At 42.9% G+C, this 16,623-nt stretch overlaps 2 protein-coding genes and 1 long non-coding RNA gene across 4 annotated transcripts; 2 read left to right on the top strand and 1 right to left on the bottom strand.

Moving 5' to 3' along the window:
• Nucleotides 1-367: 367 nt before the first annotated feature.
• Nucleotides 368-8,797, top strand: LOC148342830 (microtubule-associated protein 1S-like). The gene is made up of 5 exons (XM_088311407.1): nt 368-517; nt 3,505-4,068; nt 4,576-6,644; nt 7,072-7,422; nt 7,786-8,797. The coding sequence occupies exons 2-5, from the start codon at nt 3,669-3,671 to the stop codon at nt 7,939-7,941; spliced, it is 2,976 nt and encodes a 991-aa protein (XP_088167533.1). The 5' UTR covers nt 368-517; nt 3,505-3,668; the 3' UTR covers nt 7,942-8,797.
• A 1,064-nt stretch (nt 8,798-9,861) lies between these two features.
• Nucleotides 9,862-14,168, top strand: LOC148342829 (growth arrest and DNA damage-inducible protein GADD45 beta-like). 2 transcript variants are annotated; one of them, XM_088311379.1, is made up of 4 exons: nt 9,862-10,001; nt 10,644-10,745; nt 12,121-12,340; nt 13,371-14,168. In XM_088311379.1, the coding sequence occupies exons 1-4, from the start codon at nt 9,958-9,960 to the stop codon at nt 13,473-13,475; spliced, it is 471 nt and encodes a 156-aa protein (XP_088167505.1). In that variant the 5' UTR covers nt 9,862-9,957; the 3' UTR covers nt 13,476-14,168. The 2 variants fall into 2 exon arrangements, with proteins under 2 accessions (XP_088167505.1, XP_088167514.1); XM_088311388.1 differs by lacking the exon at nt 9,862-10,001 and adding an exon at nt 10,426-10,489.
• LOC148342828 (uncharacterized) lies at nt 13,994-16,020 on the bottom strand. Its single transcript, XR_015846179.1, has 2 exons — nt 15,661-16,020; nt 13,994-14,894 (listed from the first exon to the last, which is right to left on the bottom strand). It is a non-coding gene; the product is annotated as an uncharacterized LOC148342828 (long non-coding RNA).
• Between the last annotated feature and the right edge of the window lie 603 nt (nt 16,021-16,623).

Raw genomic sequence — 16,623 nt, 5'->3', positions numbered from 1 at the left:
TACAATGACAATAAAGGGATTTTTGATTCTGAAATACACAAGTTTAATATGATTGATTGGTTCATGTATGTTGCTTTAGCTAAATATAAAAGTAATAATCGCAAAGAGGAAAACAACAGCATGGATTATTACATTAATATAACATTGTTATTATGTTATATTATGTCCACGTTTTGATTTGAACTCATATCTATTAATTCGAAGTTATTGTACAGGCATTTTGTCTTTTTTTTACTGAATTCTTAAAAATATTTCTCACTGTTTTCCGCCTACGAGATAATCAAACGAGATCGTGACTATAATTGATATTTATTCATTATTTTTCGTCGCGCGTTTCGGGGGGCGGGTGATGACGTCACGAGTCATCCAACATGGCGCCCAGCAGCCGGTCGCCGGAGGAGGAAGGCTGAGGAAGAAGAGGAGGAGAGAAGGAGGAGGAGGAGGAGGAGGAAGAGTGAGCTGGACGCCGAACGAATTCACGCTGCTCGTCCTCGTCCGACAAAAGACATCCACTCAGGTACGTCTTCAATTCATATTTCTATATTTCTTATTTTCCCGCAAATCCTAATCATTGAGGGCGACGCAAAGAAACAGGCTTGATTGCGACACCGGAGGATGTACAGGACGTCAGTCAATCATGTGGCCGGCATCCGACCTTGCCTAATCATATTTTTATTGGAATAACGTAAAAATCATATATTAAGATATCGAAGCAAAAGCCTTAATAGATGTGTGCTGATCATCTCAATCTGTTCAATATGTACCTAATGGAGGTGACTGTTTAAATGTGACCATCACATTTCATAATATTAGTCAGACACGATTTCTAATAACACAGTACAGTCGTACCTTGAGGTACAGGTTTAATTTGTTGCTCCTCAAATCATCTTTCCCCAAATGAATGGAAACGTCACAAGAAAAGAACTGCAAGCCAAAATAAAATGCAATAAAAAAAATAACAAAAACACATTTTTCGGACCTTCCCCCGCAGCATTCTGAGGTGTGTGCCTCAAACAGTCAAGACTGTTATACGGAAACACTGTACTGGAGGATAAGCTCCTTCCTCTGCTTCTCAGTGCCGCAGTAATAGGAATCATTCTTTAAGAATAAAGAAAAAATAAAGAACATACTGCTGCACATCATCAGTGCCGACATTTGGCATTTTGACAAATCGGGCTTTTTAAAAAGAAATAAATCTGAGGGCCGATGAGAGGTCAATTGAAAATTGTGTTAACGTCAGGGATTTTTTTTTTTTATACATTTTCAATTAACGTAAGTGATGCTGCTGACCCTGGGAGCTCTCGGCATCTTTAGTTTTTGTTTGAAATTAAAATAAAACGAAGGAAAAATTATCATATTTTAATCAGTTAGATATTTTGGGAAACTACTGTAAAAAAATTGAAGGAGGCATCTACTCGTTTAAGTTTGATTTGATTTTTGAAGACGAGAACTCACTGAACTATTTGTTCGACTTTTAAACAAAAAAAAAGTCTTTTAAATGTATTTATCGTCTTTGATATTTACATAATTCATTTACGTGTATTTCTTAATGACGTTTTACATAAATCAATGTGAATAATTGATATTTTGATTTATTGCCTCTATTCTTATGAATAAGCAGATCGTTATTCCGCTACATTTTTTTAAATATAATTTAAGTACAAATCGTGGCTATTGAATGTAAACGTTCGCATTGCTTTCAGTGGCCCAAGTGTACCTAATGAAGCGACTGGTGAACGGGAGTGAGGTTCTCTGCTGTCAAAAGCATTTTCCAACGACGTATCAACTTTTAATGAGCCTGAGGCCGACGTTTCTGCTTAAGTGCGCACAGCAAAGTGTTGTTGGCGATTGCAGGTATTTGCTCCGAAGATGTCCACTTGAAGCCTGTCGGCCTGCGGAAATTCCTTTCTCATCACACGGTTTCGCAATAATGCCCTGTCCTGCGCTAAGACAGAAAATAATTGGGGGCTTCCCCAAAAGGGGGTTGAAATTGCGTATGAATGCCACAAGATGGTGGCAAAGCACTGAGTGACAAATCGTCAACACTTCTTCTAACATGCACATAATCATGAGCGCATGTCACCTCAAAAACTTTAAAGCGATGCTTTGAGTTACAAGTTTAATTTGAGTTTCAACTTTTTTCTTCTCAGTTTGCACTTATTTTTTAATTTTCGTAAAAGTTCGCGACGTTTGTTGTACGATGATGACTTTATTCTTTAATATTAATACAATGTTCAATTTGTTTCTCATTTTGCAACTTTGTTTATAACATTTTTCTCCATCCATCCATAATTTGCAAGATGACATTTTTTTTCTTAGAAAGCTGCTGTTCTTGTCAAATTCTAACTTCTTTCTCATAATAGCACATTCTTTTTTCTTTTTTTTTATAGCCGCACATATAGGCCGAAATCCAAGCCGACTCCAAAAAAACAATTTTTGTCTAATTTCCACATACAATTTCATGGAGGAAATTCAGAACTTTAGTTGTAAATGAAGGTCAGAGTTTCTGGTAGGGTTGAGGCCAGCAGGGAAGGCCTTACTCACCCTGATGACCCACCACTGGCTGTCGCCATGGTAACCCGCCATCTTAGGAAGGAAGGAAGTAAAGTGAAGTGAAGGGCAGCAACAAAGTGAAGTGAAAACAATAGCGAGCCCCACACCCACCCACCAGCTTTGGCAGGATTTTAAATAACGACAAAAGTATTGTGTCAACGTAGAGGAAGCGAAAATGGAGGGGAAAAAAGAAAAACAATAGCTTTTGTCGATGACTGGCGTCGGGCAGAAACCAATTATTTCTCACTCAACGGCACTTGTCTACGTATCTTAGCTATTCCCGACTGTGTGGTTAAAAATTGATTGCCGCATTGCTTCGATGTCAAAGGAACTGGCCAGCTGCGAAGGTACGTTTGCGTGCAAATTCATTCAAGCCGATCGAAATTGTTTCGTCAGCTCATCGTTTGATTTATGACGCCACGCGTGGTTCTGAGACCTTTGAAAAACAGTTTGACAAGCTCACGTGAGCAGTCGTTGGCAACATGGTTCATCACATTTAATGTTAAATTAGAGGCAGCTCTCATCATTTCAAATAATTCTTGTTTTGCTGTTTTAGTAGGCTTTCACTGACCTTTTTGGATATTAGCCTACAACAGTGCTTATCAATTATTTTATGTTACGCCCCCCCTAGCAAGAATAAAAGTATTCGCCGCCCCTACCCCCCCTCACCCTCTCTCCGTCGCATCTGTAAATAATAGCTTTTTTCGTTGCAAAACAAACCTACACCGTAGAGTTAATACTCGCTGCGCACAATGGGGAATGAGAGCGCCACTGCCAACTACTGGAGTGGATGTGCAATTACACTTCATTGAAGTACGGCGGGAAAAAAAGGATGTCCTCCCCCGTCAGCATCGCACCGCGCCCCACTATTTGAGAAGCAGTGGCCTACAACAACCTGGCTCGTGAAGCTTGGTATTTAAGATGAATTAAAGACTCCTTCTTATCGTTCAGTTTTCAGATGACACCACGCCCCCTCTTCCTCACCTTCCTCTTCACATCCTCCGTCCAAGTTCAGCCGAACGGTGCGCTGTCCTCGGCAACAACAGCGTCCCCTGGAGGAAGATCCTCCGGTCCACCCAGGGTCTCGCCACCCCCGCGAAATAGAAGGAGGTGGAATGGCGACCCTGAGCCCCGCGTCCCCCTTTGAACTCCTGCCTCCACCTGCCACGGTGGGCTTCCTCAAGTTGTCTCGTCCGTGCTGCTACGCCTTCCCCGCGGGCCGCGGCGACTGCGCATTCTTCGCCGTCAACGGTTTCACGGTGCTGCTGGACGGTGGCTCGGATCCGCAGGCTTGCTTCTGGAAGCTGGTGCGGCACCTGGACCGCGTGGACGCCTTGCTGCTGACCCATGCCGGCGCAGACAACTTAGGCGGCATCAACAGTTTCCTGGAGAGGAAGGTGGCCGAGACGGAGATAGACATGATGACTGACGAGGGCTCCGCCAGGCTCATCTCCCCGGAGCTTGGGGTGGTCTTCTTTAACGCCCCCTGCAGGTTACAAGTGGAACAGCAGTCCTGTGAGTTTCAGATTTATAATAATAATAATAAATTAGATTTGCCAGAAATATGAGCACACACTCAGAACTACAGTAAAACTTTGCATATTCAAGTTTGGCATCCACAAATTTGCCAATTTGCTAATTATTCTGGGGAATACACAAAGAATTTGCTGGGTTGTTTTCCCAAACCACTCTGTGGCTAGCAGGGGATTTTGAGCGGACTTTGTTACTTTTATTCTCAATTTTATTTTTTGTTGAAGAATGGATTTGGGCGTCCAGAAGAGCTGAAGCTGGTCGGCATTTTTGTTGTAGATTGAAGTTGAAGTAAATTGAATGTAGCATTTGCATGGTGACCGGGATATAACGCAACTCACTTCACCGAAGCACCAGTGAACAATTATTCAAGAAAGATAATTTTTGTGTGGGAGGCAGGAATGGTTTAATTCTTTGAAATAAATGTCTGCGCAATCTACAACCACATTGACAAAGTTGTCTGATGGAATTGTTTAAATCATGTCTCGTCAGGTGTGGATAACGCCGTGAAGAATACAAACCAGGCAGCTCTAACCGTACGCCTGTTAAAGAAGTTAGACATCCAACCTCAGCGCATGTTTCGACCACCAGCGGCCCCCCCCGAGCCCATCACCTTGTTCCAAAAAATGGGCGTGGGACAGCTGGACTTGTACATCCTCAGCCCAGCCCAAAACAGCCAGGAGTACCAGACGTTCATGCGTGACTGGCCCGACTGCGCATCCTCCCAAGGGCTCCCCCTCGCCGCCCTCGCCTGCGTGTCCGCCCTCCTCGTGTGGCACCCAGCGTGCCCCAAAGAGAAGGTGGTCCGGGTGCTGTTTCCTGGCATTACTCCGCAGTCCAAACTGCTGCAGGGCCTGGAGAAGCTCAAGAGCCTGGCCTTCCTCCGGAAACCCACGGTGACCACCGGGGACCTGGAAAGGATGGGGGGCGGTGGCAAGACTAAAAGAACGGAGAGCCAAGAGAGTGTCCGCTCCCAAGGGAAGGAGGTGCCCACCAAACCGGCTAAAGAGGCAAAGGAAAAAGGGAAATTACTGGTCATAGATAAGAATGGCTCCAAGAAAGCGAGTGCGAAAAAGAACGCAAAGCAGGATGGCAAGGAGGAAAATGTCGTCTTGAGGAACGGCGTCGGGAAGAAGGAGACCCTTGTGACCAAACCAAAGAATGACAACAAAACAAAGCTAAAAATAGGGGCTAAAAACGACTCCAAAACGGGCTCCAAAAAGACAAAGAAGACACCCGGAAAGGAGGGCAAGAAGACCGAATCGCAATTCAGCAACTCCGCAAGACCAGACAATGAGGCCACACGACAAGTGTCAAAGCCGAAGGCGGAAGAGCCTCACTGTGCCTCCAAAACATCAACGCCTGAGGATATGACTGCTGATTTCCTCCGACTTCGGGAGGAAACGGAAAGAGAAGAGGCAGATACGGTGGATGGGAGGAAAAAGACGTGTGGCGGCCCCGGGAAGGAGGCCATGGAAAAACCTGGAGAAGGTGCAAATACGCAGGGTGCTAAGAAACCGGCAAAAGTGGGAGGATTCCCAACCCCGTTGAAGCAGACGCCAAAGAACGAGCCAAGCATCGAGTTGGACTTGACCCCGACTGAATACACACTCCTGGACGGTGCGTTGAGAACAAGCCCGCCCTCGCGATCGTCCTCCGATAACCAGGCCACCTCGGAGGAGAGAACTGTCGGGCAGAACTCCCCGAATTCCCGACCCAACAGCGCCGGCCACACTCCTTATTGTTTGTCTCCGGATGACAAGTGGTGCAACCGAGACACGCTCATCAGGCTGCAGGCCCAGGAAGTGGCGGAAGTCGTCCAACCCAATGTTTCATCCAAGCCGGCTCAACCCGCCCCGAGAGAGAAACACCTGACTTTCCTCTCTCTGGGACCTCTGAAGGACGGGGCCTCCGACCCGTCCGCCTCCGTGGCCAACACAACCACCTCCACCCACTCCATGCCAGCGGAGGTGAGCTCGCCTCAGTCCACTGAAGTGGACGAGTCGCTGTCCATGTCTTTGGAGCACGGACCCGCCTCGGGGAGTCAGCGGGAGGCGGACGACGCCGGCCATCGTCCCAACGGTGGTCACTTTGCCGGGATGTCCAAGAAGCCCTTCAGGTCTTTGGCGTCAGAATCGGGGCGGCCTCCGGTTCCGGGCACCTTGCATTTCGAGACACCGGCTCATGACGTGGACCTTTGTCTGGTTTCCCCCTGCGAGTTTAAGCATTTCAAACCGGCAGATCCTGTCTCAGGCGACAACATTCACAAGACTGCTGCCAAGGATGTGACACCCGGCGAATCAAACGCCCCCATCTGCACCGAGGAGTGTCCATCCACCACGGCCGACGGAGTCCTGGACTCAGACGAGGAGGAGTCATGCAGCATTCCGACGAACCTCTGCGGCTGGCAGGCCTTGCCCCGAGACCCGCTTCCTGCACGGCTCAGGGATAGCCCGCCTCTGCCTGCGCATCCCGAAACCACCATGCCTGTCCCGCAGTCCGACGCTGGTGCTCATGGGAAGAAAGTTAAAACGAGTGGTGTGCGAGGGAAAACAGCTGGGGTGAGTTGATCATTAATTACGCAAATAAAAATGGTACAAAAACAGGACACAGAAATTGAGAGTGCACACTCTAAAATGCTTTTATACATTTTTTAAAAACATTGAATATTTGTTTTTTTTTTAAATTATTTTATAGCAAATTAAAATTTTGCTAATAATAGTTTGAAAAAATGTATAATGTAATGTAAATAGTAATTATTTAATTATTTTTATTCTTTAAATATTTAAAAACTACAAAATTGATTCAATATTTAATATAAAAAATATATTTTTAAATGTTTTGAATGTGTCAACTTGTTTGATTTTTAAAAATTTTAATCTTTTCAACAAATCAAAATACACCATTTTTTTTCCTGATTATTATTGAACTGTAACCAACTGGTCCAGCCTGACACCCGAGTAACACCTAAATTGAATTTGCTCTTAGGTGACGGACTCCCCCCCAAAGCCGAGCCCAGGAAAAATCCGGACGGGAAGCGCCATCACAAAGGCTAAAAAGGACGTACCGTCGTCACGGGCACCAAACAATCGGCCAGCAAAATCGGCGCCGTCGGAGTCCCACTGTCCCTCCTCCTCCGCCGAGGACGCAAGCGTCTTCGTGGACCTGGCCTACGTCCCTTCCGGAGCATCCTCGTCCACCGTGGGCGTCGACTTCTTCAAAAGCATCCGCTCGTCCTGCTACGTCATCAGCGGCGACTCCCCCGAGAGGGAGAAGCTCATGCGGCAAATGCTGGACGCGCTGCTCCATGCCAAGACGGGCTGGAAGCACGCCACGCAGGTCAGCACGCCAACGTATTGTCCGTCATACGAGGGGTGTCGGAAAAGTTCCAGGACTGCCGTCATTAAAGGATACATGATAGCTATAAATATCGGAATCTTTCTCAAAAGATGTATATCAGTCGGTCACTTACAAACTTCCTTAAACTAAATGAATAAATTATACAGAAATGATTAAAAATACAGAAAAAATGACCATGAATTATTATTTTATTTTTCAAATAATTTTTCACGTTGTACATAGTAAGAAAATGTCTTTTTTTGTCATAAAAAAAATAAAATTAAATGAAATAAAAATAAAAAATTATAATAAATTTAATTTTAGAATGCAATTGTCCATTCATCTATATTTGTACCGGCACAGGTGACACTGATCCCTACCTTCGAGTCACCGTCCATGCAGGACTGGTACCAGCAGACGGTGGAGCGCCAGAGGGAGCTGGGCGTGCTGGTCTTGGGCTCCAACAGCACCGTTGCCATGCAGGACGACACCTTCCCGGCCTGCAAGATCGAGTTCTGAACCGCTGCCATATGGAAAGACGCCATCATCTGCTTCCATCTTTAAGTCTTGTTGTACTACGTACATGCTAGCGTCCCATGATGTTCTTGTGCTGCTAAACAGAAGAGGAATACATCTACGTTCGGTCTCAGTATTAGTAATCTTGTGATCTGACAGTGGCTCTTGTGGCATGAATGATTCTCTTTGGCTCTCTCTCTCAGAGAGAGTTGATTGTTTTCCCGCCCTTCTCACACCGCTGCCCCCACCAGAAAGCGTTTCATCTGCATCATCAGGGATTAGAGAAACGAACGCAACCCATCGCAGGCTACTATTGTGATTGTAATCCGTTGACACTGTAGGTGCTTAAATGAGATTGTAACGCAAGAGAACATTGCTTGTTATTGTTCCCTGTGTCATGATAGTCACATAGATTAGAGTCAGATTTCGTAGGGCCCGGACGATTTAATCATCTGATATTAGGAATTGGACGATTTATGCGGAGTTTTAAATATTTTATATTTACAGCATAAGGTAATGATATTTAACCCCCCCTCACACACACACTCCAAAAAATAATTTATTTTTGTTGCTGATTTTTCTTTCTGTTGTTAACGCGATAGGACAAAGTACTGCAAAACAGTCATATTGTTCTGCCTGTAATTCATATCTTTATTATTTAAAGATTTAATTGATAAAATAATAATTAGTGATTTTATTCTCACTATATTTTTATGTATTTCCTTTTGTAAATGAATCGGAATTTTATTCGGCCAAATATCAGAATCGGCGTGCAAAAGAAATCCCTTTCAGTCGGGCCCTGATATTTAGCACATCATAAAGAGTGACGATGACTTTCTGTAAATAAAAGAAATCCTATTTGCCCTGAAAAGAAAGTGTGAACGTGTCATTCAGGGTGTCAGCGACAACACGACTTTGGATCAATTAGACTGGGAAAGGCAAGGTGGCTATATTTCTACAATAACTATTGTTATTTCAAAACATTTCCTCATTGACATTTGTCTTCACAAATACAATCATGCTCTCATTTTAAACAATCTGATTGATACACCCTTAATTTCAATAGTTTATTAAATATTTACAATGATGTTTCATAATTTGGTTATTTAATTTACTTTCTACATTTTTGTTTACATAACGAAAGATTATTATTTTAACATTTCAGTCATAAGTCTTTTTGTTCTGGCAGAAAATTTAACAAAATGTAATAATATTAGGAATTTCTAGGTAAAGTATTTGTGCAAAAAATATTGTTTTGCATTTGTTTTACGGCCACAAATATTTTGTTTCACATTTTGTTCTGCTTCCATTGAGATGGCGCTTTCTTGCTGTAGAAATAGACAAAATTTCTGTTTGACATCCAAGTTTTCATTTTTGTATATGCAATACTATAAAAGGTTTTGGTTCATTAGTGTGAGGTTATATACTTTTTCTATAACGAATACCCCCAAAAAGCTTTTCTCATAAAGAAAATAGCCTATTTTTATTAATTAAAGGCTTATATTTAAATATTTTTCTTTTGAAAAAAAAACCGAATAATCTTCCAGTTTTCATTTTAGCCAATATAATCTGTTCGAAACTTTCTAGACAGTGCAAAAATCTGCACAATTGCCCTTTTGCGCGTCAGTTTGCAGTCCATGCCACTAGAGGTCGCAAACGTGCGCTTGTCAAACACCATGAAACGCTGACGTGATGAAGAAAAAAAAGACTCAAAGAGTCAGCGAGCTGTTGCACAAACGTCGTCACATTCAAAGGCGGACGGCCGTCCTTGTTACGTCGGCTGTCTTCTGCGAGACGAGACAAGAAACAAGAAAAAAAGAAAAAGAAACAAGGGGGGGGGGGGGAATCAAAGCAACAAAGCAAGCGAAAGAGACGACTCAGCCAATCACAACGCAGCACGGGTTTCGGTCCCGCCTCCCGCACTCGTGCATTACACGCACACAAAAAAAGTGTTAGGACTTTGCAGCCACGCTACCAGCAGCAAGTGCGCCCTTACGCATTTGTTTTTTTGCTGCAAGCATGACTCCGGAGGGGAGCTTGACTTCCAGCGTCACGGAGAACAGGTGAGCTCCAAACCGACGTGCACGTGGAGAAGACGAGAGAGTCGCGCGCGCGTGTGTGCGTGTGCGCGTGCGTGTGCGCGTGTGTGTGTGTGTGTCCATATTATAAATATAATTATTTTATTTATCTCCGTTACAGTTATAAAAAAAAAAAAAGACAATGCAATTTCGTAACAACAACTGTAAATTACTTATTGCTAACATCGGTACATTTAGACCGGCATTGTCCCTTTCAAATAAAATGAAAAGATAGTAACTTTTTTCACCCTTTTTTTTAATTTTTTGAATTCTTTAATAGTTTAAAATGATTATTTAGTGCATGTAATCTGATTGCCTACGAGATGTCACGTGACCTCGGAGCAAGGGTGGCCAACCGACGGCTCGGGGGGTCATTGGCGGCCATTTTGCTGCACAGTATATTGCAAAAACTATGTTTATGGTCACCCACACAAGACAAATGGATAGCATGTGTTAAAAGTCTCCTTCCAAAGGTGCATTATGTAGCATAGTGCAAAGGAGCTAACTTGTTTATATATTTTGGGTCTCATTGGAAAGCGTTTATGTTCTCCTTCCGAGGCGACATGGTGTTTTTGCAAGCAAGCTCGGGATGCAAAATGCTAACCAATGTTTATGGTCCGCTTTCAGGATGCAGTCCGTCGGCGTGGCTCTGGAGGAGCTGCTGGTGACGGCTCAGAAACAAGAGTGCCTGACGATGGGCATCTATGAGTCGGCTCAGCTTCTCAACGCGTGAGTTGAGCTCGGCTGCTTACATAACGGCGGAAAAACTCCAGGAAAATTCCATGGGAAGTTAAACTGGGGAATTTGGAAAACGATTGAAAATTGGGGAAATTTCTATGGGAAGTCAAGGCTATGAACTGAGAATTGCGGGTGAGCGTCAGACTTCAATATCTGCAACCTTGTGTTTTGTTAATAAGCAGACAGCCATGCAAAATTGAGAAGTCTCCTTGACCACACGTGATGGCACGTTAAGCAGCCTAATAATTACAGAAATACCTAAGCACTCAAATAATAAATACATTTTGGGGCTTTAATGTTTGCAACACTACATAGATTTTTTTTTTTTTTTTTACAATTTTTTGTCCCTTAGTATTTAATTTTACAACAGAGAAAAAAATCAGCGAAAACGTACAATTTTTTTTTCTCATTGTTTTTTTTGGGGGGGAGGGGGCGATATGGTTCCATTATATTTGATGTAGACGTGTAAAAATATTTTTAAAATCACACTTTAAAAGCACTAATACCACCTGATTAAATTGGTTAATCTACTATAACGTGAAATAAAATGGAATGGTACTTAACAAAGGTCCTGTACTGGATTAAAACAATTTCAAACTGCTGTGAAAATGCACAAAATAGAAACATTTAATTCAGTGATTTTTTTTTGGGGGGGGGGTGAAAATAATTTAGTTTTTAGAGCAAGTTTGTTAATTTTTATTAGTTTGGATTTTTTTTTTTAAATGCTTCATCTTTTCATAAGTTTTACTCCCTAAAAAAAAAAAAAAAAATCTTGAAAATGAACCCCGAAAGCCCATATAAGATATTGAAAGATATTGACAAAGACGATATTTTTTCGAGAATTCTAGTTAGTTTTCAATAAGCCCGCATTTTACCGAGTGGCAAAGGTTGGTGAGTGTTTGAGCACAGCCCGCATGTTGATTTTTCGTCAGAGTTCGTTCAAGGTCGCAGAGACGTTAGCCAGACATTAGCCACAAGTTTTAATGTTGCAAACAGTTTTTCTTGTGGCAAGGAAAATTTTGAACATGTTCAAAATTTTCCTTGCCACAAGAAAAACTGTTTGCAACCTTTTAGGAACCCTGCTGAAAAACCAACATTCAATATTTGCGCAAACACTTACAGCTCAGTGAGATACAGGCTTTAGTTTTGATAAAAGTAAGATATTTTCATTTTTTTTTTTTAAACATTTACGTTTTCTTTGTTTAGTTATTTCGTTAGTTTTGGTTACATTTAATAACTGTGATGCCTACTAGTGGTTATTCCTATGAATTACACTGGCAAGTTCCCAATCCCGAAACATCTGGCAATTTTGCAACCGTCGGCGCGACAATGATGAAGCTCACCTTTGGTCTTCTCCGTCTTCCAGGGACCCGGACAGCGTGGTCCTGTGCGTGCTGGCCGCCGATGGCGACGAGGCGGACGTGGCTCTGCAGATCCACTTCACGCTACTGCAGTCGTTCTGCTGCGACAGCGGCATCACCATCCTGCGTGTGTCCGGCGTGCCGCGACTACGCCGACTGCTCGCCAACGCGGACGAGGATGATTGCCACCGCCACGACGGAGACATACACTGCATGCTGGTCACGGTATAGCCACAGACACTTTATCGAGTAGCAGCAAATTCGAATTGAGGAAAATGGAAAATTTACATTACGTTAATGCAAGTAAGGAAATTTCTGTATCGGGGTATGTAGGACTTTCTTAAAAATGATCAGTCCGTTTTTATTTTTTTCTGGAAATTTAATGGAATGAAAGTACTCGCAGTATCGGTACTTGGTATCGGTGACTACTTGAGTTGGGGGTAGTGTGGTTGGCCATCACACTACGTCACATAAATCGGCGACGGGGATGCGGGTGACAGTGCAATCGGCGGCCGTCACGTGCCTCAACATCTTAGATGACTGAGGGAGTGGGGTTCATATGGCGGACGTCCCGATACCGATACCACTGAGCAGTATCAGCCGATACCAATACTTTTGATAAATCAAAACAATGTCGAAAGCCAGTATCGGGCCATATTGATTGGTATTCGCCGATCCGATACCAGTGTTTTAGGGCAGTATCGACACCGATACCAGTATCGGTATACTGGTATCGGTATCGAAACAACACTAGTACGTTGTAACGAGTCTGCCAGCGAAAAATGTTTACGCCACATTGGGAGCTCCTTGCTTCTGTAGTTTTGCCAAGAAATGTCATATATTTTTTCTGTATAAATGTCAAATGCTACATTTTCCTCAAAACAGCTTTTTCTATAGAAAATGGCATATTTTGTTACAAATTGCTTTATTTTGCCATACAAATTTCATCACAGGTTTCTGTAATGCCACTGAACTGCTCTAGTTTACCATGCAAATTCTGTTCACCGTACTCTCCGGACTATAAGCCGCTACTTTTTTCCCTAGATTTTGAACCATGCTGCTAATACAATGGTGTGGCTTTTCTGTGGATTTTTCTTTCACCACTAGGGGCGCTCTATAGTTCACAAAATACGCTAAATAAATCTTGATTTTTTTTTTTTCGCCTTATCGTCTTGAAAATACGGCAGTCAAAAAATTTCCTGGCGAGCTCCCATCAGTTGAGGTCGTGTATACTATGTATGTTTCTCTCCGTCAGAACCCCCACGCTGACCACTGCCGTCTCCAGGAAGTCGGCATCTACTGCCAGGAGAGCCTCCGCGTAGACCAGTGGGTCCCCGAGCTTGTTCTGGAGGAGCGCTGAGACAAAAACACAACGGATGTGCGCGGCTTCGCTCACAGAGGAACTTTGAACCCGCGCACACAAACAAGTGTGAGGCTGGAACTCAGGACACATGACAAAGCTGGACTTCAGGAAATTCCACACCGAGGCCTGCTTTGCCGAGGAGCCGGCGTGGCCCAGCCCAGCCCAGCCCAGCGCGCGTTTCTCAGAAGCAGACAGGAATGTGGCAAAGGTGAAACTATGCGCGGCATTCCCTTGTACTGTATTGACGCACGCATAGAAGTATTCATGTCTGTGCCTTCAACATCCATTTGTGTTCAATAGAAACGGACTGTGTGAAAGGGCTGCCTATTGTTATATGACTTGAATAAATTATTGTCTTCATACGGGCTTGACGATCACATCCGTTTCAGATTGAGCAGGAAGTCATACGACACTTTCCCATTGCACCTACGCGTGCAACTCCTAACAGTGACTCAGCAATTTCATTTACAATAAAAAGGTGCTATCTTGGCATTGAAATGAAAATGTACACCGTATTTTTCCAAGAATGTTATATTTTGTCATAACATGGATAAATGGTTATATTTTCCATTAAAAAAAAAAATACAATTTTTTTGTCAGATTTCTTTGCTGCAACTATCCCCAACCTAATTTTTTCCATTGGGATGAGGCATCAACCAGCCCGCAGACCGCTGATTGAGGACCAATGCTTGACCGTACCATAAAAATGAACAAACTTATATAATTTTCCATTTAAATGCGATATTTCCTCATAAATGGCTTTATAGAGTGGTCTGAATCTACAATTTAAAAATGTTATATTTTTCGCAGAAAATACTGTATTTTTCACCGTTTTGTTTAATAAAATGTTAGATTTTGCCACTAAACTTTAATATTTTGTGATTATAAATCGATTTTTCATTATCACACTATATTTGGACAGAAACGACAAAATAGAGAGATTTCTAGCCCAGTGTAGTATTTCTATGGAGAAAAAAAATCAGCAATAGTATTTCATATAAGCCAATTGAGAATTATGCAGAAAAATATGTAGCAGTTATGAAATACAATACAGCATATCTGACCAAAGGAAATAGCCATTTTATGGCAAAATACAGCAATCAAGTGGTAAAAGACAGCATTTTGATCAACAAAAGTTACTCCTTTGTGACCAAACACAGCCCATGACTGAAGAAAATGTTTAGTGACCAAATGTTGCAGTTAAAGTCAAGCCCTGGAGGTTTCCCACGGAGATGAATTGGACTGAAACTGCCGAACAGGCAAAGCAGCCAATGCAGATCAGCTTGTGCTTTTGATACTGAAACCTGCAGCTGCATTGTGCCAACGACTCAGGGCGTGACTGATGTCTTGTTGCACATGATCCCACGCGGAATCTTCCTCTCTTCCCTCCTCCCGCCGCTCACATTTGCTGACAGACTGGGAGAACAGGAGAACACACAGGCACATGGGCTTACTCGGTTTGTTTACACCACACGAGGAGGAAGACGTGAGGGTGTGTACGGACGTGAAGGCACTCGGCGACTGATTGGTTGAACACTTTGAAAGGACTAAGAAGAGTAGTGATGGGCGGGAGTTTTTTTTAAGTGAACTGAATCATTAAGTCAAGTCAATTCAAATGTATTTTTATAGCCCTTAATCACAGAAAGTCTAAAAGGGCTTCACATACCCACAGTCGACATCGCCTGATCTTAACACCCAGAAGGGCAAGGTTTGACTCAAAACCCCATCTGGGGAAAAGTGAGAAACCTTGAGAAGGGACCACAGATGGGGGAATCCCCCTTCCAGGATGTCCAGGCTGCAATGGACGCATGAGAATAAGTTCATCAAAAAGAATCGGTCGCGCCCGCTGATCCCACAAGCACCACACTCCAGCAGTGTTGGTTTTTTTGTTCTGAGATGATGTGCTAAAGCTGTACGGCTAATATGTTACAGTATTTGAATTTGGCTTTGCAAAGTATGCAAATTATTTTGGAATTAATAAAATGCTGCTACCTGAGTTAAAATATTTAACTGTGTTAAAAAAAAATCATTCTCTAGAGTTAATGCTTAAATTTTGACAGCCCTAATGTAAATAGAAAAAAAAACAATTGGCCTTAAGCACAAACAAGTTACACTGAGAATAAAAGAGAATCGAATGCACAATACTTAAACATTTGAATGTCCACAATTAAATAAAACACACCTCGTTCCGCTTTTCAAGGGCTGCAAGTTGGTTTTGCTCCAATCTCAACCCAAAATCGAGTTAAAAAATGTCCATTAAGCACCCCGTTCAGAGTTTGACAGTGATGGAACTGCACTTCCGGTTTAAACGAAAGCAGGATGATTTAGGCGCTGGCGCCCCCTAGTGGACGACAAAGGTACATTTACACTGTCGATCCTCTTGCTATTCACGGGAAATTGTGTACAGGTCGGCCCGCAAATGCTCAAAGTCCGCGTATGTGTATCTGACTTCCTGCCCTTGGGAAAATACAAATTCTCTTTGATGGAAAAAATATGGTATTTAATACATCCATCCATTGCCAGGCTCTGATTGGAGGAAAAACTGTAGGCTCTGAAAAAAAAAAAAAACGACAACAGAGGAGCATGTCTGTTACATCGTCGTTTTATTCGAGTTATCTACTTGTCAATATCTTTTTTTTTCTTCGACAACAAATATCCACAAAATATTAACAGTGTGTGAGAAAAAAAAATCATGACTTGTGTATGTATGGCACATCTGAGAAACACCCAAAGAAAAAGAATTTCCTCGCAATCGTCAATCAAGGCAATAAAAATAAACCAAAACAAAAACAACGCAAATCTCAAGGCGATACGAAAAGTATGAAATGTACGTTTTTCCACACACACGCACGGCACGACGAGGACGCGGACTGACAATGGGCCAATCAGACCGCTTGGCATCTAAAATGGCCGCCGCCGCCGCCGCCGCCGCAGCCGTATAGACAATATGTAAGCAGAGTCAATGCTGACTCACTGACAGAATAGGAACGGTTCAAATTAAAAATATGAGGCGACTTCATACCCCCATTCCGTCGCTACCTTTCACACAGGACAATGACCAGAGAAAAAGGGTAGTGTGAAAGGGGCTTTTGATATTTCATCCACAGCCGTAAAAACAGTGGTGTTAACTCCGTACCACTGTTTT

Source organism: Idiotropiscis lumnitzeri, chromosome 1 (assembly GCF_059441095.1).
Source record: "Idiotropiscis lumnitzeri isolate Australia: NSW breed Sydney's pygmy pipehorse chromosome 1, RoL_Ilum_1.0, whole genome shotgun sequence".
In the NCBI taxonomy this organism is placed as follows: Eukaryota; Metazoa; Chordata; class Actinopteri; order Syngnathiformes; family Syngnathidae; genus Idiotropiscis; species Idiotropiscis lumnitzeri.
The sequence above is the reverse complement of the archived record's forward strand: the minus strand, read 5'-3'. Positions and strand labels throughout refer to the sequence as shown.

Coding starts and splice junctions, on each gene's coding strand:
- LOC148342830 (XM_088311407.1), top strand. CDS start 3,669: ATGGCGACCCTGAGCCCCGCGTCCCCCTTTGAACTCCTGCCTCCACCT. Junction 6,645..7,071: donor TGCGAGGGAAAACAGCTGGG/GTGAGTTGATCA, acceptor ATTTGCTCTTAG/GTGACGGACTCCCCCCCAAA. Junction 7,423..7,785: donor GCTGGAAGCACGCCACGCAG/GTCAGCACGCCA, acceptor GTACCGGCACAG/GTGACACTGATCCCTACCTT.
- LOC148342829 (XM_088311379.1), top strand. CDS start 9,958: ATGACTCCGGAGGGGAGCTTGACTTCCAGCGTCACGGAGAACAG. Junction 10,746..12,120: donor TCGGCTCAGCTTCTCAACGC/GTGAGTTGAGCT, acceptor TCCGTCTTCCAG/GGACCCGGACAGCGTGGTCC. Junction 12,341..13,370: donor TACACTGCATGCTGGTCACG/GTATAGCCACAG, acceptor TCTCTCCGTCAG/AACCCCCACGCTGACCACTG.